The 25,909-nt window shown below is 39.9% G+C and overlaps 1 protein-coding gene across 2 annotated transcripts; it reads right to left on the bottom strand.

Annotated features, from left to right (window-relative positions):
* Positions 1–2,908: 2,908 nt before the first annotated feature.
* On the bottom strand, positions 2,909–25,703 carry LOC135218460 (large ribosomal subunit protein eL31-like). 2 transcript variants are annotated; one of them, XM_064254778.1, is made up of 3 exons: positions 25,563–25,703; positions 8,099–8,325; positions 2,909–3,080 (listed from the first exon to the last, which is right to left on the bottom strand). In XM_064254778.1, exons 2-3 carry the CDS (start codon positions 8,323–8,325, stop codon positions 2,927–2,929), a joined length of 381 nt encoding a protein of 126 aa, XP_064110848.1. In that variant the 5' UTR covers positions 25,563–25,703; the 3' UTR covers positions 2,909–2,926. The 2 variants fall into 2 exon arrangements, with proteins under 2 accessions (XP_064110848.1, XP_064110849.1); XM_064254779.1 differs by having other exon boundaries at positions 25,540–25,651.
* Positions 25,704–25,909: the final 206 nt, after the last annotated feature.

Genomic DNA, 25,909 nt, shown 5'->3' with positions numbered 1-25,909 from the left:
CTGATCATAAAATTACCCAAGGCCCCTCCTGACGTTTCCGATACAGAACCGCTAGGAGAAACCGAAGGGGTGTATGAGACAATTCAAAAGCAGGTGAAGAAACATATGGAGCAGCCTGGTTTATTACCGATACAAAAGAAGCCGGTAAGGTTTGGTCATCCAAAGATGGCGTCACCCTTTCTTTTGTGTTATTGGCTTTTCCCATAGAACTTCTTCCACTGTTCCACCGACCAACCGCGACAAACAGAACACGGATTAGTAACCGTACATACGTTTTCCCTGCACCTACTACACGTTGGATGAGGATCCGTCGACACCGAGGTTAGGAACCTAGAACAAGGGAAGCCACTGACTCCTGGGCATTTCCTTTGTCTCCTCTTCGAAGCGGTAGACGATCCCGATGTTGAGGCAAAATTTCTCCATCATACCACATTACACTCTTACCACACACTGATCACACTTGGAGAAAGAAAAGGAATGAAAAATAAAAATGAAATGGATAAAGAACGGGCAAACTGAAAAACCGGCTTTAAATGAGATAGACAGTAACACGTCTTATCTTAAAGGCGGTAGGAAAACTAACTGATGGTCACAGGTAGCCGTGGGCATTCTGGGTATACATGCCCCGTGACCTGGTATAGATGCCATTAGTCCCTGGATCTCACAAGTGTAATTTTAATTTACCGGTTTCCAGCTTGGCGCTAGTAAATCCTAATGTTAAGACCGAAGGTTTGTTTCGTGTATGAACAATACAAGCTTATGTGCTAAAATCTCCAGCAGACCAACAGTGATATTTTTTTCTTTTTCTTTAGGCCGTACGTGTTGGATATCAAGACTTTATGAATGGCAGAACGAAACATAGATGTGGGTGGGGTGCTAGCGTAGCAATACTACTGTAGTAATAGCAGTAATAAATATACGATTAAACGTTTAGGCCAACTGCTGGGATCCTTTAGCATTTCTTACAACTGCTCGAGAAATGAGTATTTATAGCCAAAGTTAAATTTTCTAATACAACAATGCCCCTGACAGCCCTTAGTGTTATCCTGAATTATAACGAGCCCAAAGTGGGTGGAGCCTCGTGAAATCATCATTTTGACGATAATTATTGAAGGTTTAAAGCCAAACTACGGTACCGGCAATTTTTTTTCAGTAAATAGGTAGATAGTCAATAAATAAAAATTGCTTGACATTGGATATAGCAGTTATCAAATCAAGCTTGTCTATGTTTTTGAAAATTACCAACTATTCCCTACATCTTGTCAATCTGATTGTGACCTATACAGTTGACTAATTTCTTAGGACACTTATTTTTTTGGAGTTAGACTAATAATGGAAGTGTTTTTGTATTTATTAACATATTTTGTTGGTTTGTTCATTATGACAATTATCAGTGGAGAGGCTTCAGAGTTCATAAAGGTGTATTGCTCTGCTTGTATTTAAATTTGTCATTGTTGCCAGAGGTCTAGCCTTCGTTACTTATAGCCAATTATCCATCGAGAAAGAGGGAAGAAATGCTGTCATAAGTTACGTAACGAGTGCTTTTGAAACCTTTTCTCCGAGTAAGTTGGCCAGTCTTAAAAAAAAAAAAAAAATTATTTTACATTATAAGTACCAAGTTTATTCAACCTACATAATGCAGAATACAGTCAAAATTTGTGTAGATATAAATGTGTATTCTGAATAAGCATTATATTTATGAAATATAGATAAAAAGTTATTGCGAAAAAACCGTGTTAGAGGCCCTGAATCTCATAGTAAATGTTTTAAGTAGATGGTCGCATGGATATAGCAAAAGATAAAAAGTCAGTTACAAGGATCCCTCATTAGTTGCTTTTTGTTTGTTTGTATGGTGTTTTACGTAGCAACATGACCAACGGCTTTATGAGACTTCCAAACCACATCGAGAATGAACTTCTATTACCAGAAATACACATCTCTAATTCCTCAATGGAATGCCCGAGAATCAAACTTGCTGCAACCACTGAGGTGGTAGACCAAGACCAAGCTGACCACACCACTGACGTGCTCCCTCATCAGTAGCATTAGTTTCTAATTTGGTTAAGATGGAAAACAATTGCCATTACGTTTTCTACTCATTCTCCAATTGGCAATTTTGGAATCTACAATTCCATACAAGTAGGTCAATCGTGACTGTCTCCTTGATTTCGTAAAAGGATTTTGTTTGCAAAGAGCAGGTTTATACATTCTGTTGCGACAGGTGTCAATTATTTAAATACCTACGTGCTGTAGGAATTTCCAATAAATTTTCTGAAAACACTTATATTTTGTTACAACAGCAAGTAACTGCAGGCCTGATATTTTCCCTTTAGGTTGTGGTATAGCACCACTTTCCATCAACACAAAAAGGTATATTAAGCATACACTTTCAAATAAAATTAGGCCATAAAAGTATATAAAGTATAAAATATCAATTATAGGAAAACAGCAAGGACCACAGGAAGCCATATCTTCCCCCCTTTAACACCTCATGTAGTGATCAGCAATGCCATATTAGTTTTTCTCTCACTTTCAGAAAGATTTAAAGTAAAAATTCAGTATACCAAATGTATAGAAGCAGCTCTTTTGACCCAAGAGTTTGATTGATCTTGTGCATGCATTAATGACTGTTATCCATTACCATAGAGCCAAGTTAAGCACCGATCTTGAATTATGACTAGAAAAATAATCATTCAAAAGTGGCCTCTCTTAAAACGGAAAAGGGATATAGTATAGACTTATCAAGTACTTAAATAACTTGATATCGCACTAGACAGAGGAGGTCTCACTTGATGCACTGACCTGTTCTCATCTCTGGGGTATACTACGTACAATTTTCAATTACTAATGGGCCATCCAACTTCATATAATCTTCAATTCACTAATTTACTTAGGATAAAAAAAAAAAAAAATTTAAAACCAGTATTTAATCATCTGAGCCTTCATCAACATTTTCAGTTGTTAGACCCTTAAAGGATGCAACTGGTACAAAGGAACAGAGAGTATAAAACGCATGAGGGGAGTCTTCATCTTCATTGCGCCGACGGGAGAGACGAACACGCACTCGGAAAGGTGGATTTCTGAAAGACAAAAACAATGTCATATAATACCAACCACATAATTTAGGAAAGGTGGATTTCTGAAAGACAAAAACAATGTCATATATAATACCAAACAATTTATTCCACATAATTTTTTTTTTTTTTAAATCCAGGGCCTTACTGTTAATTCATCCCCTTCAGGTTAACAATCCAGTTCGAACTTCAGTATACAACACTTGAAACACTTGGACTATAACCTCCATTGTTACTAATCCAACCCTGTCCTTTACAAGAACAGAAAAATACACTAATTTACAGAGCTTTATATTACAGTAGTAACTCGTACTTCAAACTTAATCCATTCCAGAAGGCTGTTCGAAGTACAATTTGATCGAAATGTGAAACAAATATCCGCATAAAAAATAAAGGGAATCAGGATATTTCGTTCTAGCCAACCCAAAAAGTCCCCCTTTTCACAGTTTTTCTATTATTAATGTGATCAAAAGTTAAATTTTAAGTGTAAAGTAACGAAACAGTACCTTATATGAAGTAAAAATTTTCTAAATTTCATTTTTTCTGTGTACAATTTACGAAGTTTGGTAAAAATGGCGCTGGCTGGGTGGGGGATGATAGGAGGAGAGACAGGAACCCTTTGAGCAAACCGAAAATACGATTTTATTTGCATATTAGGTACAAAGATAATCAAAGGAATCTATTGTGTGAGCAGAGAGAGAGAGAGAGAGAGAGTAATCAGCGTGTTTACACTTGGATCGTAAGTGCACGAAGAAATTAACTATGCCACAATACATCAACTTACTGTTGGCTAACAGCACTTTTAAAACAATCATGAGGATTTTACAAACAAATAAGCAATAATTCAAGAACGCAAGAAAAGGAAAGAGAACTTCTCACAAGGGAGCCACTTCAACAAACAATCGAAGGCATGCAAGCTGCAAGTGTAAGTTTTTTTTTTTTTTTTTTTCAATGCAAACTTTAGTCTATCCTCTCATGGTTCAATGTGTATATAAACCAACCTGTAAGTTTAGTCACCCATAATAAACAAAAACAATTACTATTAACTATATATTCATTCAGAAGACGAAACCTCTTCAAATGGAACATACATCCAAAGAATATTATATTCATTAGGAAGAAATATGACGAAGTAGTAAAGGGAATTACAGAAAGAAGAGATCCCACATTTTTGGGAAAAATAAATTAATAAATTAGCAAATGGTTAAAAATTATTAAAATGCAAGAATAGTACAGTGGTACCTTGAGATACGAAATTAATGGATTCCGAGGCGGCCTTCGTATCATGAGCTTTTCGTATCTTGAACTGCATTTTACATGTAAAATGGTTAATCCGTTCCAAGCCCTCCAAAATCACCCCAGTAAATTTCATAATAAAGCTAAATTGACCTATAAAAAATGAAATACAACAATAATTTGGACCATTCAATACGTACTGCTAATATGTACTACGTACATAGTACCTGTAAATAAAGTGTATTAGCGTACATGGTAGACAAGAAATACTGTTTGTACATACATACGTATGTAGTAAAATGTGGAAGCTTACCTTTCGAGTGAGGCTATCTCCGAAAGTGGCGACAGAGAGAAACAAAAAAATGTCAGGAAAACAAACTAAACTTTACAAAATATATTACCAAAACTGTAACACTTAACTTTACAAAAAACCTAAAACTAAATTTTTTTTCTTTATTTTTACATTTTTTTATTACTTTTTTATACTTTACAATTTTTTTTCTTAAAATTTCAACATTTCCACCACTTTCAACTTTGTTTTTTCGTAGTATCACCTGGTTCTTCCTTTTTCCTTACTCCTACTAAAGGCCTCTTTAAAAAATAACTATACAAGGAAGATTGCTTCTGCCTGCTTTTGACAATGTTCCTGAAACGACTCGAGCAAACGTCATTGAATTGTGCAAGCATACGACCAGTGTAAGCCTTTTCGGGGTGTCTCTTTTCTAAGAATGATTGCACCTTATGAAAAGCAGCTAGAGCATCCTTAATTTCTGCTTGTTTGTTTGTTTGCATGGTGTTTTTATGTTGCATGGAACCAGTAGTTATTCAGCAACGGGACCAATGGCTTTACGCGACTTCCGAACCACGTCGAGAGGGAACTTCTACCACCAGAAATACCCCTCTCACACCTCAATGGATCCTTAATTTCTGCCGTTGTCATAGTCGTTGTCCTCCTCGCCGCTGCTAGAGAACTCTTCTTGAACGACGTTATGTTGCATGGCCTCCAATTCCTTCAGATCATCCGTCGTAAGCTCCTCTTGGTGCTCCTTGAAAAGGTCATTGATGTCGTCCTCATCAACCACCAGCCCCATGGACTTGCCGAGTGCAACAATCTCATCAAGATCTGGTTGCGAAACAGTTTCAGGATCGTCAACTGTTTCTGAATCTGCAGCACCAGCTTCTCTGGCGGATACGGCATCAGGCCAGTTTCCTCCACGAGGAAATCAAGGTTTGCCTCGAAACCTGCCAAGCTTGGATGCATACTACAACTTCGAAATGCTCCTTCCAAAATTCATGCAAGGTGAGGTTTGTGGTATTGGTGATGTCGAAACATCTCTTGAAAAAGATATTCCGTATACAGCTTCTTGAAGTTCGATATCACTTGCTGGTCCATGGGCTGGAGGAGAGGGGTGGTGTTTGGCACAAGATAAAGAACCTTGATAAACGAATACTCCACTAGGATATCTTCCTTAAGGCCAGGAGGGTGAGCAGGGGCAATGTCCAACACCAGCAGACATTTCAGCGGACCGAAACACAGATGTACTCACTCGGTGAACAAAAGCCTCGTTATCCAGGCTTTCACATTAGCCCTCCACATCACTGGAAGCTTCTCCTTAAGCATTTTATGGGCCTTGAAGGCTCGAGGAGTCTCCGAATGATACACAAGTAGGGGCTTCACCTTGCAATCCCCACTGGCGTTCGAACAAAGTGCGAGTGTAAGCCTGTCTTTCATAGGCTTATGCCCGGGTAGCTTCTTCTCTTCCTCCGTGATGTACGTCCGAACAAGGCACTTTTTTCCCAAAAAAGGCCAGTCTCATCACAGTTGAAGACTTTCTGAGAACTGTAGCCTTCGTTGTGTCATCTCGTCGAACGTCTTAAAGGCTTCAGCCGCTTTCGTGTCTGAGTGGCTGCCTCTCTATGCCGCACCACCGAATATATGCCAGTCAGTTTACGGAATTTTACGAACCACCCACGAGAAGCCTTGAAGTCTGGGGCTGGCGTCAATGTCCCTTCCCTTCCGCCGTCTTCGGCCTGGGCAATCAAATCAATGAAAATAGCGCTGGCCTTGTGGCAGATTGCCGTCTCCGTTATCGTATCGCCTGCGATTTTTATGTCTTTTATCCAGACAATAGGCACCATCCTTAAGCAGAAGGATGTCATCAAAGCAGCTACACCTTCCAAGGGCGTGACATTTTGTCCAGCAAGAGGAGCCACTTGCACTATGAAATGGAAAGGCAGAAGCAGCCTTTCCATTTCATCATGCAAGTGGCTCCTCTTGCTGGACAAAATAGTCACGCCCTTGGAAGGTGTAGCTGCTTTGATGGCATCCTTCTGCTTAAAGCTGGTATCACACTAGTCATTTCTTGCTCGTGGTTTTGACCAGCATCCAGCCGATGCTCGCGAGCAAAAGTGTTGTATCGTCACACTAGGAACTCGTGGTTTCGAGGAGCCGTAGGAAAAAGTAAACAAAACTGATCAGCTGATATCATCATGGCGCCCAGAAATTGTCGGACTGTTGCAAGATGCGCTGCAGTGGTTTATTTCTCAGAAACTTACGTGAATGCAAGAGTAACAAAAAACGTTTGTGGGTTCAAGAGTGGCTCAGGAGAGTACGTCCTATCAGCAGCAGCCATCTTGTTTGTTTACACTATGCTGTGGCTCGCGGCTCGTGCTGGCTGCTTCCCGTCCTGCTGGGAAGCTAGAATCTCGAGCTAAAAGTTCCCGGTTTTTCATTCTCGGCAGCAACGGCTCGCTGCTCGAGAAAAAAATGCCTAGTGAGAGGCCAGCTTAAGGATGGTGCATATTGTCGACGGATTTCGGCCGTATTCCTTGGCGATCACACTCAATCGCATACCAGCTTCATACTTTTTAATTGTCTACATCTTCGTCTCCAAAGAAAGCATCCTCTTCTTTCCATGAATTTCAACTTTCTTGGGACCCATGACTACGTATATACTGTACGTAATTACGTTATGTAGAGTACTTATGTAGTAAAGTTCTCACACAACACGATAAAGTATACTACAACGAAATCACTAACAAATTTACGTTAATAAACGAAATTGTATAGAACGAACGAATTTTGTGTGCGTACGATACCAATGACGCCGTGAAGTGGCCGAAAGAGCGTGCCGTTACGTAGATGCATCATGGGACCATGGGAGAGACGCCGACCAATAGGACAGAAGGATCTTATGGCGGTGACTAGCATCAGGAACCAATGGGAGAGCAGGAGGATGGTGGCGAGTCTAATTGTTATCAGTGGTCCAGGCGAATCTCGGACTTTACAGCAACCACCTTTCGTATCTTGAACAATTTTCGTATGTAGAGCCGCAAAAATCTTCGTACATTTGCTTCCATATCTCAAGTTTTTCGTAAGTTGAGCCTTTCGTATCTCGAGGTACCACTGTATCTGGTTAGTAATGTATTGCACCTTCAGTTGAACTTCTTAAGTTCCAATTGCACGACTTCCTCTGGGAAGTCGTTACAAAGTCCAAGTAGCTTGCTCATACTGTCAGAGCAAGGGGCATGTAATTACATGCTTCTGTTCCTTCATATCCTTGGCTGAAAAGCTCTTCCCATCAAGCATCACATCTTAAAACTTACAATCAACAGTATACAGTCTTCCTATTTTGGATTTAAAAATTTTTTAAAACCTTGATCTGACAAAAATAACTCAACCACAAGATTTCCAGACATATACAAGGAAACAAAGTACCGACAAAATTCAGCTAAATTTTGGTTAAAAAATCTGAGGAACTATTAGTTATTATGAGTTGTTTACTTACTTAATACCACGAGACCAGATGAACTTATTCAATCTAAGCTCAATACGGACATCCTCTGTTCTCATTTCCTTTCTTGCAAATTTGCGGATCTCTTTGATAGCACGCACTGACCGCTTCTTAAGACCAACATTGGTCAACCTTCTGTGCAAGTGAATGGTATACTCCCTGGTTACCACCTTATCGATGGCAGACTGCCCCTTCCCTTTTTCCTTCTTAGCACGCGGCATCTGCAGAGAAAATAAAATTGTTAAAATAAATATCAAAGTTAATATCAACCACATATTACAGAGGGTTCTTATCCATTCAAATATCAGCCTAGTACAACAGACTATAACAAAATTATAAAACTGGTCATCAAGCCAAATTCCATGTGCTGCTAAACTCCACCATTAAAACCCTACAAGCTATACATATATATATAGCTTGCGCCTTTAGATCACACCATGGTAATAGCAGGCTACTACTGTAATGTCAAAGGGAAGTTCTCAAAAAAATTTTAAAAAATTAATAAATAAAATAAAATAACATGAAGTAAGATCTGAAGGAAAACAACATAGCTTAGAGTAGCCAAGTGTGTCATCCTCCACTGGACTTGAAGTGAAAACTCATCCTGAGAGATAGTATACGCATTCCAGATAAGACTGCAGACACACACACACTGAAGATAGGAAAGAATTTATAAAAGGTTTGTGACATTATAGACATATAACTTGAACACACACACAAACAAAGGAGGCATAAAGTAAGCAAGGGAGCTGGTTACACCCTTCTACTACTACTAATAGGAGCAGTCATTGTTAGTTATAAAATGTTAAGTTGCAATAAATACATGTGTATCTTCAACCTAGTAGGATAGCATGGGCCAATCAATATCGAGTACCCATATGATAGTTTAAGGTATATTAGGTGTTTAAATTAGTATTAAACGTTTTTATAGTTGGGGTTACTTCTCTTCGTTTGTTACGGGCGCTAGTACCAGCTGGAGTTACTGGACGCTAATTCTCCACAAATTTTTATTTTGCATCATTCCACTTTGCAAACATGTCCTTCACCCCTGAAGTAGGCACATTATGTATGCCCATTAGTTTCCTGAATTTCTCAAATCAGCCTCTGCTACCCTTAAATTCACTAACAGTGCTTGTTGTAAGCATTTTCTCACTGATATTGGCATGCAACTTCCTCCAAGTCTTTGCTTTGAGTTCTTTCTTAAATTCTATAATGTTTCTCGCCTTTTTTACACAAGAGCTAGCACTTGGAAGTTTCTTTGGCCCCATGTGGGCTTATTTAGCAGTTGCACTCAAATAAAAAAGCACAATATTTTGGGGAAAAAAAAAAAAAAAAAAAAAAAAAAGTACAAACACCAAACTGTACAAAAAGGGAAGTGTATGAAAACTGAGGTTTGACTGAAAACTGAGGTTTGACTGTACAATGGACAAATGGATTTATTTATATAAACATTTTCACTTCCTATACCTGGTAACCTAGTTACCATGATGCTGTACTAACCATTCATATATTTTTTTTTTTTAATGATCTACAATTCACCCTTAGATGCATTCCCATTTCTATCCTTCCTCTCACATCAGCCATGCACAGTGTGCATTTACCCCAATATTTGAGTCTTGCTTACTGTCAAATGTCTTCAGCATCAGCCAATTATATTATTTTTGAAGTCTCATTACTCTTCACAATCAAAATGATTAAGAAACTTGTGGCAAAAAATTTAAATGAAAACCTTATGGGTGTAGATTTTGAAGAGAGTTCAGAAATCACAGCAATATTATGGGAAGAAAAAAGTATGGCACTACTGCCTACAGTAAAAAAAAAATTAAAAATATACAAGTATGCTAGATATTGACAACCAAAGAAATACCCAATTTAATGGATGTCTCCACTAATATTCAAACTGGTTTAAGGATGTTTTGCACAAGGAAATCATTAATTTGTGGCTGCAATAGCTGGCATCACAACATCTAGGTTATTGATACAGTTATTTATTAAATATAAAACTAAATTATAAAGCTTAAAAGGAGCTTCACATACAATATGTGGATCAGCCTTATTCACTCTATATTTAATTGGTGAAACAAGAATAAATTACAACTCTAAGCATACTATTCAAAAGATTGAAGTTACGTCAACATAACGTGATATAAGAAAGGCCCATACCAACTAAAATAAGCATGTGGCACTCTTCATAAAATATGTTTTCAAGGCATTTTGAAATCCAATATGGTGGCGATCGTGTGGCTGGACGGGTCTAGTCACGGATGGACATCATCTTTCCCAGCACTCATTTGAACAATGTTAGTATATATATGTAACATTTATTGATCTTACTCAAGATTGCAGTTGTAATCAGCACAATAAAACATTTTGTTGCCTATATTAGTGAAAGTATGAAACTTGTTATTCCTGGGGTCATGGTTTGAACTGAATTCATTTTTACCTTGTAATCGGTGGTTTTTATCCTTACTGCCATCACAACTGAAACTCCACAGTGCTTATTTGATTGTTATTATACACATTTTGGTCTTAATTCACTCCACATTGCTGTTCCTGGTTCCTAAGCGCTCACTCCACAAACACAGTTACGAGCAGCAGACGACAACGCTACAAAGTTTTATTCCCTTAATTGTTTACTTTACTCATTTTTTAGTTCAACTTTACTTTGTTATTTCAAAATGTTTTAATTAATTCATGTCTATTACCCCTTTTTTTGGCAACCAAAGTACCCAGAAAAATTACAGATATTTCTAAAGTATATACAATCCAATGTTTCTATCCTTGTCATACATCTGGCTGCCGAAAACCATAGCGGAACAGACGACGGATATTTGGATCATAATTTTTTTTTTTTGCTAGCATTTTTCATTGATTCAAGCCTATTTTAGTATTTTCATTTTTTTAATAACTGTATGCCAGAAATAAATGTATCCTTTAATGTTTGCATGCTAAGAATGGCAAAATCATCGTTGCCACATTAGTGGAGCCTCACACATATGCCAATGCATTATTGAACTAAATAACGAGTAAACAATTTAGGGAATAAAACGTTGCAGTTTCGTCGTCTGCAGCTCGTAACTGTGTTTGTGGCGCGCGCACTTAAGAACCAGGAACAGCAACTTGTTTAAAGTGCAATGTGGAGTGAATTGAGACCAAAAGTGTATAATAACAATCAAATAAGCACTGTGGAGTTTCAGTTGTGATGGCAGTAAGGATAAAAACCATCGATTACAAGGTAAAAATGAATTCAGTTCAAACCATGACCCCGGGAATAAAAAGTTTCATACTTTCAGTAATAGAGGCAACAAAATGTTGTTTTATTGTGCTGATTACAACTGCAATCTTGAGTAAGATCAATAAAAGTTATATATACGCTAACATTGTTCAAATGAGTGCTGGGAAAGATGGTTGTCGTCACTGATCAGAACCTGTACATTCACACGGTAGCCACCATATTGGATTTCAAAACTGCCTTGAAAAAATATTTTACGAAGAGCGTCACATGCTTATTTTAGTTCGTATGGGGCTTTCATAATATCACATTATGTTGACAAAACTTCAATCTTTTGAATGGTATGCTTGGAGTTGTAATTGTATTCTTGTTTCACCATTTAAATATCTAGTGAATAAGACCTGAAAACCGTGATAAGGGTTGGTAGTCGCTGGTTTTTCCCCCTATTCCACGGCGGCCTCAACTATGGCAGTTGCTGCTTTTCTATGCAGTTTTACCTCATAAACTAGAATTTTAAGTAACGTATAGGGTAAAAAACCGCATGGTTACAGGGGTGGACCATGTACGATCAGCGTGAACAACCCCCAAAAAAAGTACATTATAGGGTAAAACACCATAGAAAGCCAACCCTCACCACGGTGGACGGGTCTTATTCACTCGATATTTAATTGGTGAAACAAGAATACAATTGCAACTCTAAGCATACCATTTAAAAGATTGAAGTTTCATCAACATAATGTGATATATGAAAGCCCCATACGAACTAAAATAAGCATATGAGCTCTTCGTAAAATATGTTTTCAAGGCAGTTTTGAAATCCAATATGGCGGCTACGTTTTGCATGGAAGGTTCTCATCAGTGACGGCCACCATCTTTCCCCAGCCTTCCCAGCACTCATTTGAACAATGTTAGTATATATAAGTAACGTTTATTGATCTTACTCAAGATTGCAGTTGTAATCAGCACAATAAAAGAACATTTTGTTGCCTATATTAGGGAAAGTATGAAACTTGTTATTCCTGGGGTTATGATTTGAACTCAATTCATTCTTACCTTGTAATCGGTGGTTTTTATCCTTACTGCCATCACAACTGAAACTCCACAGTGCTTATTTGATTGTTATTATACACATTTTGGTCTCAGTTCACTCCACATTGCACTTTAAACCCATTGCTGTTCCTGGTTTCTAAGCGGGCGCGCCACAAACACAGTTACGAAAAGCAGACAACGAACTGCAAAGTTTTGTTCCCTAAATTGTTTACTTTACTCGTTATTTAGTTTAAATTTACTTTTTTATTTAAAAATTTTAATTTAATTCGTGTATATTATCCCTTTTTTGCAACCAAATTACCCCCCAAAAATTACAGATATTTCTAAAGTAGATATAATCAAATGTTTCTAACGTTTTCGTACATCTGGCTGCCAAAAACCATAAAGGAATGACTACGGAAAAGTGCATAGAGGAACGACTACGGAAAAGTGAATTATAGGGTAGAATATCACAGCAGGCCAAGCAGGCCACCTACAATCAACGCTAGCCACCCTCCGAAAAAGTACATTATAACGCGTCCTGACACCCGAGATGGGCATCAGTCGCGACTTCTTGTTGGTGAGAAACGGAGCTAAAGACCTCTACTCTCCTTTCGAAGTAAGTATTTTCTCCAAAGTTAGAAATTAAGGCCAAATTTTAAGATTTAAACAGAGGGTACTGAAAATGGCGCCCACGGCAGTGGAAATCTCACCAAAACGCTTTAGAAATTTTTACTTACAACTAAAAATGTTTCGAAGATTGACGCCATCTCGATGTTTACGGAGTCGCTTGTGTCAACAAACTTTCCATTTCCTGTGATAAATCCGCACACCACTTGTACCCACAGACGCTGGAGCACTTTTATCACAACAATCGAAACACGATATCTCACCAACAACAAGCCAGGAGTAAACAGCTGTTTTGGTAGAAGATGACGAGAAGCGTGCTCTTAGCTAATTTTTAAATAAGTAGTAAAACATCAATATTTTACATATTTATGATGATTAATTTGAAAATATTCGTTATTGAAAAAGTAACTCGACTGACTCAAATTTAAGTAATTATTTTTCTGAATTAGAACGTTCTTTTAAGTTCTGTATTATGACGTCACGACATCTTGACTTTCGTACCTATTGTAAATAATTGCTATACTCAACTGTCATTGCAGAACAGTTTACCAGTTATTCATGCAGATTGTGATCAGCTATACATGTATTGTTATAATCGTAATGCGCATATATATCTTTATTATTTACTTTTTTTGGGATATGAAGATGTTTACAGCTGGATTATCGCCGTAGTGTGACGCAATCGTTTTCGGTCCCATGGGCCTCTGTCTGTTTTCGCACCATAAGAAAATTATGGGGCCGAATTTGCAATGACCAGAAAGTCGTTAAAAGAGGAAAGTTAGCATTGAGGGCATATGTTTTGACTGAGAAAAATACAAATTTATTCAATAACTAGCTTGTAAAAAATACTGGTTTATAAAACTTGATTGACAAACTAAGCAGCATGTCTACTATGGGTTTCAGAGACAGTGCAAGCACGTTTTTGGGCAATACCTATTCTGTAACGAACACTACCACTCGAAACAGAACGAGATTTTGCTATAGTGCATTACACCCAGTGCCGTAATTTATAAGGGTATCGTGAATCACTAATCGTAAAGAATAACGACACTTGTCCTTGTACCAAGAGACAAAAACTCCATTATGCAGAAATGGATACGAACACGTGTATAAAGCTCCACCTACCCTCTCCCCACCCCCCGCCCCCCACCGCCATCCCTTTTCTTCTTCGTTCCTCCGCCTTCCTTTCTCTCTCTCTCTCTCTGTTGCCATTCGGTATGTGTTGACCCTCCAAACTGGGTATAAGACTACACACAAAACGTTGAAATTGGTGAAATTAGGCTATGTATTGGAAGTATATATACATAAATATTAAAGCAATTTTTATCATTATTGCATTACTATGACAACTAGAATTCATGGAAACAGTTTATAATAATGGAACGGCGTATGTGTGAAGACCTCCACTAATGTGGCAACGATGATTTTTGCCATTCTTAGCATGCAAACATTAAAGTTACATTTATTTCTGGCATACGATTATTAAAGAAATTCAAAAAATACTAATAAAAAGAAGACTGAAATCAAATGAAAAGTGCTAGCAAAAACAAAAAAAGCCAAAAAAAAAAAAAAAAAAAAAACCGTATTCGTTCCGTTCTGCACTTTTCCGTATTCGTTCCTCTATGGTTTTCGGCAGCCAGATGTACGAAAACGTTAGAAACATTTGATTTTATCTACTTAGAAATATCTGTAATTTTTCGGGTAATTTGGTTGCAAAAAAGGGATAATATACATGAATTAAATCAAAATTTTTAAATAACAAAGTAATTTACACTAAATAACGAGTAAAGTAAACAGTTTAGGGAATAAAACTTTGCAGTTTCGTCGTCTGTCGTCGTCTGCTGTTCGTAATTGTGTTTATGGCGCGCGCTCTTAGAAACCAGGAACAGCAACGGGTTTAAAGTGCAATGTGGAGTGAACTGAGACAAAATGTGTATAATAACAATCAAATAAGCACTGTGGAGTTTCAGTTGTGATGGCAGTAAGATAAAAACCGCCGATTACAAGGTAAGGTAATGAATTCAGTTCAAAACCATAACCCCGGGAATAACAAGTTTCATACTTTCACTAATATAGGCAACAAAATGTTGTTTTTATTGTGCTGATTACAACTGCAATCTTGAGTAAGATCAATAAACGTTACATACATACGCTAACATTGTTCAAATGAGTGCTGGGAAGGCTGGGGAAAGATGGTGGCCGTCACTGATGAGAACCGTCCATGCAAAACGTAGCCGCCATATTGGATTTCAAAACTGCCTTGAAAATGATATTGTTAAAATACAATAAAGTTTTGTACATACTTACCTGGCAGATATATACTTAGCTTATGTCTCTGACGTCCGACAGAAATTCGAATTTCGCGGCACACGCTGCAGGTAGGTCAGGTGATCTACCCCCCCCCGCCGCTGGGTGGCAGGAATAGGTTAACCGTTCCCGTTCTAGAACCAGATTTCTCTTCCACCTGTCTCCTGAGGGAGGCTGGGTGGGCCATTCATCGTATATATCTGCCGGTAAGTATGTACAAAACTTTATTGTATTCTAACAATATCATTTTTGTACATGCAACTTCCCCGGCAGATATATACTTAGCTGATTGACACCCTTGGTGGTGGGTAAGAGACAACTATTTACTGAATAGACAGGTAAACAACATACGTTGTAGGTATAAATAAATAAAACCTTGGTTCCTACTTGTTCAGCGGAAAATTCCATGGCTAATGCCTAGGAATCTGCTTCGCCTCAAGAGCCTCAGCGGGAGGATGTGACCTATGGCTAAGAGTTCTTGTGGGTCTGTCGATGGGGTCTTATCCATTTACTCGCAGAGCCTCTTACATGACAATATGCCTATGCCTAGTGGCATAATTAAGGAGCACAACACCGATCCCGATCACCTGATCCTAACACGAGGGTTAGTGCTTAAGTTGAAAAGAGTTATCCCCAAACTCCTTTCAAACAACCCAAATAAAAAACACGACGTTAACTAAAAAATTTAACTCACTAGTTAAGGATCAGTATCGGCTCCCTATCCAGCAATGTATCCGCAGACACGTATCAACCAAGAGAGAAGGATCCCTCGTAGGTTATCTTGACATCCTTCGGATATGGGAAGTCAACACAGAGTTGCATCTCCCGTATGTGACAGCTAATATGTCCTTATGACATATTGTTAAGGAAAGAACAAGAATACAGAAAAGCTCGCACTTCATGCGCTTTTAATTCTCAGCTGTTTGAAGGAATCATCAATGCACTTGTCAAGTGCTTAGGAGATCACATTGTCTCAAAGAAGGCCAGGGCATTCTTTGATATAGATCTCTTCTGGGTGAAGCCTGGAGCCTGGCTACGCCTCGCCTGGCTGGCGTCCTGATTGCTCCTCCCTCCTGGCTAGCCGCCTCTGCGCCTTGGCTGGAGCCTTGCCGTCTGGCTGGCGCCTGCGTTGCTCCTGGAGCTTGGCAGAAGAACTTCATGATTACTGTCTATGAGTCTGCATGCCTCAAGAGTTTCAGCGAGGTAGGGACCTATTACTGACAAACCCATTCTGGATCATGTCAATGGGGGCTAGCCCGCTTACACGACAGAGCCTTCTCGGATCGTGCCAATGGGGGCTGACCCACTTACATGGCAGAGCCTTACCTGTATCATATCCAATGGGGACTAGCCCTCTTACATGACAGAGCTTTAGGTTTCTCTTTACTGAAGAGCCTTGCGCCTGGATGGATCCTCAATCCTGACTGGGAGCCTAGCCTTGAAGGAGCCTGCACCTGGATGGTGCCTGCTGGCTTCTAGAGCCTGGCTGGCGCCTCGCGCCTGGCTTGGCTCCTCCACACTTGCTGGAGCTTCGAGCTTGGAAGAGTCTCTAGGTGTCTGCGAGGTCCACATTTGGGGCACTCTTATATCTGTCCGATTTGTTCGCCTCTGGCGCAAATGCGCCAGGTTAGGAGGCCCGCTCCTTCTCAGTATCCGGCCATGACAGCGTTCCTTGGAACTGTCCGCCTCTGGCGTTTTTCGCCTGTATTGGCATTTGGCGCTTGGCTGGCACTACATTGTCCGAGAGTCCTGAACAACCACATAGTTTATCAGGAGACTGGAGAAGGGTGGAAGAAATTCTTCCCCTTTGAGCTTTTGGCCCCTGGCAAGGGGAGGTGATTTTAGTCAGCTACACCCAGTAGACGACAGGATCATCAACAATACGAGTCTTCCTCCGAGGAGGATCCTTCGTGAACCACTTCTTTTCGCTAACGAGATCTCTTCTTACATGTTGATGAGGTTCCTCGTTGCAGATCTTCCTATCCTTGCCCGAAGGAAGGGAAGGAGTCTGGAAGTCGAAGGAGAGACTGAGCTGAAATTGGGCGGAACCCTGATTTCTAGCTCTTATTGTATTCTTCTGAATACCTTCTGGGAAGCATTTTGAGCCCTCATCGCACCCCGAAGACTCTGTAGGCAAACGTTTAAACCATCTCTTCTTCTGTAGATGAAAATGTAAGTACCCTGCCTGGGTCAACTAAACTTCTATCTGAAAGCGTTGCGTCAAGGAATAGGACGGGATTTAGGTTTCTTTTGCCAGACATTACTATGTCTGGGCAATAACCCATTGCCGAGTCTCCATTGAATCTGATGCGAGATTCCAATGCACAAAAAATTCACTTGTCTTCTTGGTCGTTTAGGACTAAGAGAAACAAAGAATTCCTTCATAAACTTCCTCAAAGAAGTTGATGAGGAGCAGTTCCATTTTGTCGGAACACGGAATCTGTGGCCACAAAAAAAAATTCCATTCGAAGTACATGATATCCTACTCTTTCGTATTGCGGTATCGTATAGATCCCGAAGATCTTAATCCTCTGTTATCTCTAATTCCCCTTGTAGAGACAGAGGTATAGCCTTTTGCTGTGTTCTTTGATAGCAGATATATACATAGGTGATTCTTCCTTCTGAAAGTGAAGAAAAAACCTCGCTATGTGGTTCACAGAGGTATCGGAAGAGGACAGTTTCCTCATTCCATCTAGCACGATCTGCAGCAATTCTATGTCTAGCCATGACTATTGTCATTTACCTTGAAAAAAAAATCCTCTCATTCATGTCCACTTCTGGTCAGTCTGCACGTGGAAAGACTCAGAGTGGAGAGGTTTTTTTCAGGTCTATTTATAATAGATTCTGATAGAATATCCAGTACTCTTGGAAAAGCCTTACGAAACATGCTGTGAAGAACGTGAAACTTCTGTGAATCCAACCTCTCTAAGGCCAAAATGAGGCATTCATCCTCTCTTCCTTTGACGCCCATTTATCTTAATATCTGTTAAGAATTTATAACTAGGGGAAAAAACAAAAAAGACTAAAGTTTATTCCCCTTCTTTAAATTAAAGATGTCGTATATTGCTACCTCTCTTGGTTCGGAAGGAAAGGAAGCAGTCTATAGGAAGCCTGTTCGTCTTCTACCTTGCGAAGAGATCTATGAAGACTTTCCGCAGGTTCTCAAACTCTTTTCAATAAATGTTAGACATACGTTAACAGTTATTATCTTCGATCGAGAAGGTGTCTCACGGACATGCAAAATCTTGCATCGAACCTTTAAGGATCGTTACGTTCCGTGTCTGTTCCCAAATAGGTTCTCTTTTGTTAACGCGAACAGGGCGAAAAAAGAGATTCTCGATGCTCTTTGCGATATGAGAGAGTCGTGGAATTGGCCTAAGTGATTAAAAAAAAAAAAAATCATTTCATCATTCCTTGTAAGCGACCCCTTTCCGATTAAATGGGTAACGAAATCAGGAACGAATCTTGCCGTTACCGAGCCTCCGAGAGGCTACTGGTTTGTTTTGTTTGTTTGTTTATGGTGTTTTTACGTGACTTCCGAACCACGTCGAGAGTGAACTTCTATCACCAGAAATCCACATCTCTCACTCCTCAATGGAATGGCCGAGAATCGAACCCGCGACCACCGAGGTGAGAAGCAACACCAAACCAAAACCACTACTGGACTCTTAGGTTAATAACTCGCTAAAACGAGAAAATATCTTGGATGGTACTTCTGGCGCATTGCGCCAGGCTGGCGCTTCTGACGCTTTGCGCCAGGCTGGCGCTTCCTTCTAGTTCTTTTAAGGTTATGTGCCAGAACATCTGTGCCCTTATGGTACCCGACATCCTTCACGTGTTAATTCCGTTCTTAGTAGGAAAAAACTTTTATATACGTAGTATAGTCCATTCAGGGAAACAACTTCTGCCACTAGAGAATGTTTCCCATCCGATCTCATCCCATCTTCTCTTGAGCAATATCCGATTCTAAAAAGGTTGTGCGTGTTTCTCGAAAGGATGAGAGAATTATATTATTTCGTGCTCTGCCGTATTAGACTCCTTTATAATACTGTCACATTGTGGTAAACAGCATTAATCTAGGAAACCTTTGTAAGGATACTAGGAATTCTGTAGTTAACCTCGGTATGCGCATAAGACTTGACCATACCGTAGTCTTAAAGTGAATTCTCTTCTACTACATTCATCTTCTCACTAAGCTGTACTCTAATAACCACGCTTTCATAAGCATGAGAGCATCATATAATATAGAGTTCCGCTGCGTTAGAATCCTTTAATAATGTTACCTACGGTAAACAGCATTGAAAGGTTGTAATATCTTTCTTATTGAAAGCTTCTTAGCAAAAGGCAGACAATATTTTATTTATGTTTGCTTAACTATCCCCTCAATCCGAGGCTAAAACCGGCGATTGTAGGGGAGAGACACGGTTAGTTATTCCATCCCGCAGGAGAGAGACTGTAACCAACCACTCATGACCGACACCTGCATGTTACTTGCTGCGTTGGTCTCTAAGGGCGCGATAGCAGTCTCCGTTAGCCGTCTGCCTTACTCTTCCAGAGTTGCCAGCTAACTCCATTAAATAAAGGAATCTTATAAAACTTATCGAACTTCAGGAAGTTCTTATTAATGCATATTTAAGCGAAACAAGGACTTCGATAAATCTAGAAGCTAAGTAGGTGTTGTCTTAACAATCCCTTTAAGCGTAGTCCTTCCTAGGAAATTCCTGGAAGGATACTGATAATTGAGTTGCTCTACAAAGAAGTAACTACGGTATGTGTGATTTGCCGTATCGTATTCTCATACAGCAGATACTCAACTACCTTCTTTCCCTGCCGAGGCAGATAAAGGAAAAAATTTTTACTGTCTTCGTTCTTTTCGTTAATAGAATGATAGAAAGAGTATATATATCTCCTTAAGGAAGGAAGTTAATCCAGGAACTCTTTAAATCTTCGTGATTTACTCATAAAATCGCGGAAGAGACAGAATTCCTCGTCTGTAGGGTTTACGGAAGGAAGTAGATATTTCCTATCCGCCATCATACCCAAACGTCGATGAGATTCTTATAAGAAAAACTCCCAAAGCGCTTCGCCTCTTCATAACGAGGGAAGAGCATGAATGAAGGAGTGTGTCCGCATTACTCAAAGATTTGGAATATTCTGGCGCCTGGAATGTTCCGCACGCTAGAAAGGAGACTCGCTCCTGGAACGTTCGCTTGTGTGGAAGGTCCCGTGCGCCCTGATAGTTCCGAGCGCCTACTAGACCCCTTTTAGAAAGAGCCTCTTGCCGGAAACGTTCAATGGAAGGATCGTTCTGATTGCCACTGTACTAAATAAGGCTCCTTGCTCTAGCCGTCTGTTTTTCTGTTGCAATTTGCGCCAGGCTGGCGCTTCGTCTCTTTTGAAGGCGCCTTGCGCCAAGAAAAAATTTTCTAGAACGCGGCTCGCGCTTCAGTTGCTAGAACGCGGCTCGCGTTTGGTTGTAGAACGCAGGCTCGCGCTAGTCTGTTTTCTGGAACGCGGCTCGCTGCTGGCTGTTGGAACTGGCTCACGCTAGCTTGCTGGAACGCGGCTTCCTAAGTTCCTGGCTGGCTCTTGCTCAGTGTTCTCTTAGGGTAAAACATCAAAGCATGGCCAACGCAGGCCAGCTACATCAGTGCAAGCCACCCTCCGAAAAAGTACATTATAACGCGTCCTGACACCCGAGATGGGCATCAGTCGCGACTTGTTGTTGGTGAGAAACGGAGCTAAGACCTCTACTCTCCTTTCGAAGTAAGTATTTTCCCCAAAGTTAGAAATTAAGGCCAAATTTTAAGATTTAAACAGATTTAAACAGAGGGTACTGAAAATGGCGCCCACGGCAGTGGAAAACTCACCAAAACGCGTTCAACATTTTTACTTACAACTCGAGGTATTTAGAAGATTGACCGCCATCTCGATGTTTACGGAGTAGCTTGTGTCAATAAACTAACCATTTTCCTGTGGATAAATCCGCACACCACTTGTACCCACAGACGCTGGAGCACTTTTATCACAACAATCGAAACACGATTTCTCATCAACAACAAGCCAGGCGTAACAGCTGTTGGGGTAGAAGATGACGAGAAGCGTGCTCTTGGCTAATTTTTAAATAAGTAGTAAAACATCAATATTTACATATTTATGATGATTAATTTGAAAATATTCGTTATTGAAAAAGTAACTCGACTCTGACTCAAATTTAAGTAATTATTTTTCTGAATTAGAACGTTCTTTCAAGTTCTGTATTATGACGTCACGACATCTTGACTTTCGTACCTATTGTAAATAATTGCTATACTCAACTGTCATTGCAGAACAGTTTACCAGTTATTCATGCAGATTGTTTATCAGCTATACATGTAATTGTTATAATCCGTAATGCGCATATATATCTTTATTATTTACTTTTTGGATATATGAAGATTTTTGTTTTACTGCATGGATTATCGCCGTAGTGTGACGCAATCGTTTTCGCTCCATGGGCCTCTTGTCTGTTTTCGCACCCATAAGAAATTATGGGGCCGAATAATTTGCAAATGACCAGAAAGTCGTTAAAAGAGGAAAGTTAGCATTGAGGGGCATATGTTTTGTTTGACTGAGAAAAATACAAATTTATTCAATAGCTAGCTTGTAAAAAATATTGGTTTTATAAAAACTTGATTGACAACTAAGCAGCATGTCTACTATGGGTTTCAGAGACAGTGCAAGCACGTTTTTGGACAATACCTATTTCTGTAACGAACACTCTTAACAGAACGAGATTTTGCTATAGTGCATTACACCCAGTGCCGTAATTTATAAGGGTATCCGGTGAAATCACTAATCGTAAAGAATAACGACACTTGTCCTTGTACCAAGAGACAAAAACTCCATTATGCAGAAATGGATACGAACACGCGTATAAAGCTCCACCTACCCTCTCCCAACCCCCCCCCCCTCCACCGCCATCCCTTTTCTTCTTCGTTCCTCCGCCTTCCTTTCTCTCTCTCTCTCTCTCTCTCTCTCTCTCTCTGTTGCCATTCGGTATGTGTTGACCCTCCAAACTGGTATAAGACTACACACAAAACGTTGAAATTGGTGAAATTAGGCTATGTATTGGAAGTATATATACATAAATATTAAAGCAATTTTATCATTATTGCATTACTATGACAACTAGAATTCATGGAAACAGTTTATAACCTGTTAAGCGTCACCCACGTAATAATACGTTTACCAGCGATCTACTCGGTAGCGCCTTCAACGGGATATTACGTTCAAGACTTTAACTGTGCTTGTCAAGCCGTCAGCCTCCGTAATAATAACGTTTACTCGTATAGAAAGTGTAGGAACATCATTTGGTAACACTCTCAGCACATGGGAAACTTATTTCCAGCCTGGCAACTCTTTCCTGGTGGTCGCTTATGCTAGAAAACTGCCTGTCCCTGTTGGTTTTCTTTCAATACGCTTCGGGCGTTTATCGAGACAAATTGGATTTCGCGTCTTTCACAAGGTGAATGTCCCAAAGGAGGAGGCATATTTCTTTAGGTGAGATCAATCAAATACTAGATGAGGATGTGATATTGATAACCTATTTGATGATGAGAGCTCTAGTTCTGAATCCTCCAGTGATGATACAAACTTTTCTTCTTCCAATTGCGGGAGTGAAGATGACTTTTCGTTTGCCGAGTGACTGGACTCCGAGAGAGAGAGAGGAGAGAGAGAGAGAGAGAGAGAGAGAGAGAGATAGAGAGAGAGAGAGAGAGAGTAGAATTTCCTACAGTTAATTACAGTATGAATAACAAGCATAAAAAATCAATATTAACTTTGAAAAACTATCATCAGTGCTATGATCGCTGATTACAAAAAAAAAAAAGCGTGACGGTACGTTAGCAGCGAGCTCATCAGGGGCGGACGCTTAACAGGATAATGGAACACGGCGTATGCTGTGAAGCCTCCTCAACTCAATGTGGCAACCGATGATTTTGCCATTCTTAGCATGCAAACATTAAAGCATGCAAACATTAAAGGTTACATTTATTTCTGGCATACGATTATTTGAAGAAATTCAAAATACTAATAAAGACTGAAATCAATGAAAAGTGCTAGCAAAACAAAAAAGCAAAAAAAAAAAAAAAAACGTAGTCGTTCCCTCTATGCCTTTTCTCCGTATTCGTTCCTCTATGGTTTCCGGCAGCCAAGGATGTACGAAAACGTTAGAAACATTTGATTTTAATCTACAGTTAGAAATATCTGTAATTTTTCGGGGTAATTTGGTTGCAAAAAAGGGATAATATTAACATGAATTAAATCAAAATTTTTAAATAACATGTAAATTTAAACTAAAATAACGAGTAAAGTAAACAGTTTAGGGAATAAAACATTTGCAGTTTCGTCGTCTGTCGTCGTCTGCTATTTGTAATTGTGTTTATGGCGCGCGCGCTTAGAAACCAGGAACAGCAACGGGTTTAAAGTGCAATGTGGAGTGAACTGAGACCAAAATGTGTATAATAACAATCAAATAAGCACTGTGGAGTTTCAGTTGTGATGGCAGTAAGGATAAAAACCGCCGATTACAAGGTAAGAATGAATTCAGTTCAAACCATAACCCCGGGAATAACAAGTTTCATACTTTCACTAATATAGGCAACAAAATGTTGTTTTATTGTGCTGATTACAACTGCAATCTTGAGTAAGATCAATAAACGTTACATACATACGCTAACATTGTTCAAATGAGTGCTGGGAAGGCTGGGGAAAGATGGTGTCCGTCACTGATGAGAACCGTCCATGAAAAACGTAGCCGCCATATTGGATTTCAAAACTGCCTTGAAAACATATTTTACGAAGAGCTCACATGCTTATTTTAGTTCGTATGGGGCTTTCATATATCACAATATGTGACGAACTTCAGTCTTTTAAATGGTATGCTTAGAGTTGCAATTGTATTCATGTTTCACCAATTAAATATCGAGTGAATAAGACCCGTCTACCGTGATGAGGGTTGGCCTGTACTGATGTTTCCCCCTACTTACTTACTTCAAAAGGAGAGTAGAGGTCTTCAGCTCCGTTTCTCACCAACAAGAAGTCGCGACTGAAGCCCATCTCCGGTGTCAGGACTCGTTATAATGTACTTTTTCGGAGGGTGGCAAGCGTTGATTGTAGGTGGCCTGTTTGGCCTGCCGTGGTATTTTACCCTAATGCGTCCTGACATCGGAGATGGGCATCAGTCGCGACTTGTTGTTGGTGAAAAATGGAGCTAAAGACCTCTACTCCGGTGTCAGGACGCATTATAATGTACTTTTCTTGGGGTTGTACACATTGATTGTACATGGTCCACCCCTGTACCATGCTGTTTTTTACCCTATTCAGACAATTCAGACAACTGTAACCAGCAGGGGTTCGTACTAAACGGAGCGAAATACATTAGACGCCCCAATTTTCTAGTGGCTTTTGTATTCGCAGGGACGAACAATGCGGTCATGCAAAATGCTTCTACAAAAATACCATTTACCCTACAACCCCATCAGCCTTACCTAACCTAACCTTGGATGCCTTGATCTCAGTCCCCCCCCCTCCAAGTAATTCGTGAACCCCTACTCTGCATTCGGCCAAACTGAACATGGGATAGCCTACATGAACTAGGTACCAACTGACGCTCGAGTCTTAAGACACCTCAGGAAGTGGAACACTAGGCTACTCGCCTTAAAGACGAGTCACCGGGACCCGGACGACCGGGTCTCTCCCTCGGGTTTTCACGAGGGCAACAGTTCAAGATCTACCCGACTCACACCCTCCCTTCTACTGCACAGGTACTGCCTAAAGTGACCAAAAGCATGCCGCTCTTTTACGGGTAGTACACCGACAACAGTACAGCCTTACTTGCAGGCAAACTGTCAGTAGACAGCCAACATGGCCTGCTTATGAGGACTACTTTGAAAAATAATGGAACGCACCTGTGCCTAGGATACGATTGCCTTGCAACAACAACATAACCTAAGAAGGAGGAAGGGCCACCAGGCCGAGGACGGCACCTTGAGAGGGAGCGCTCAGCTGGGCCTCACGAGGAAGGCAACAGCGAGGAGGCCACACGTGAGAGGAACCTCGGCGGTCTTTAATGCTTTCAAATGGGAGACTGCCATTGTCCCCGACACTTCTGCAACACTGTAATACCTACCACACAAAACAACACTTGATCGGGACCTTTAAATGGCCTGTAGGGTAACTTAACAATAATACATACCACAAATCGGATATACTACACACCTTTCGCTACAAACACAGGGCTAAAGAGAGAGAGCGCCTCTAGCGGAGAGCGCTATAACTATTAACTTGAAGAGCGCCATGCGCAATTGACGTCTTTTCTTCTTCTTTCGATGTTTCATTGCATCTACAGAACTGTGTCCGTTGAGTGCTGAATGAAATAAGGATATTGAAATTGAAATTTAAAAGCAGTGCGCGCATATTCTTCAAAAAATAATGCACAAAAACTAGTCAACTTGTAAATAAGAACTGATGCACAGTAAGAATTTGGTCACGGCTTTGACTACCAATCTTCAATGCAATTTATTAAACATACAGTCCATAAGAAATAAAACCAACACCATTAGAAA

The sequence above is a fragment of the Macrobrachium nipponense genome, chromosome 9, assembly GCF_015104395.2.
Source record: "Macrobrachium nipponense isolate FS-2020 chromosome 9, ASM1510439v2, whole genome shotgun sequence".
NCBI lineage: Eukaryota > Metazoa > Arthropoda > Malacostraca > Decapoda > Palaemonidae > Macrobrachium > Macrobrachium nipponense.
The sequence above is the reverse complement of the archived record's forward strand: the minus strand, read 5'-3'. Positions and strand labels throughout refer to the sequence as shown.

Excerpts from the sequence above, each read along its gene's own strand:
- LOC135218460 (XM_064254778.1), bottom strand. The coding sequence starts at position 8,325 with ATGCCGCGTGCTAAGAAGGAAAAAGGGAAGGGGCAGTCTGCCATCGAT. Across the intron at positions 3,081-8,098 it reads ATCTGGTCTCGTGGTATTAA|AAATCCACCTTTCCGAGTGC; the intron begins GTAAGTAAACAA and ends TTTGTCTTTCAG.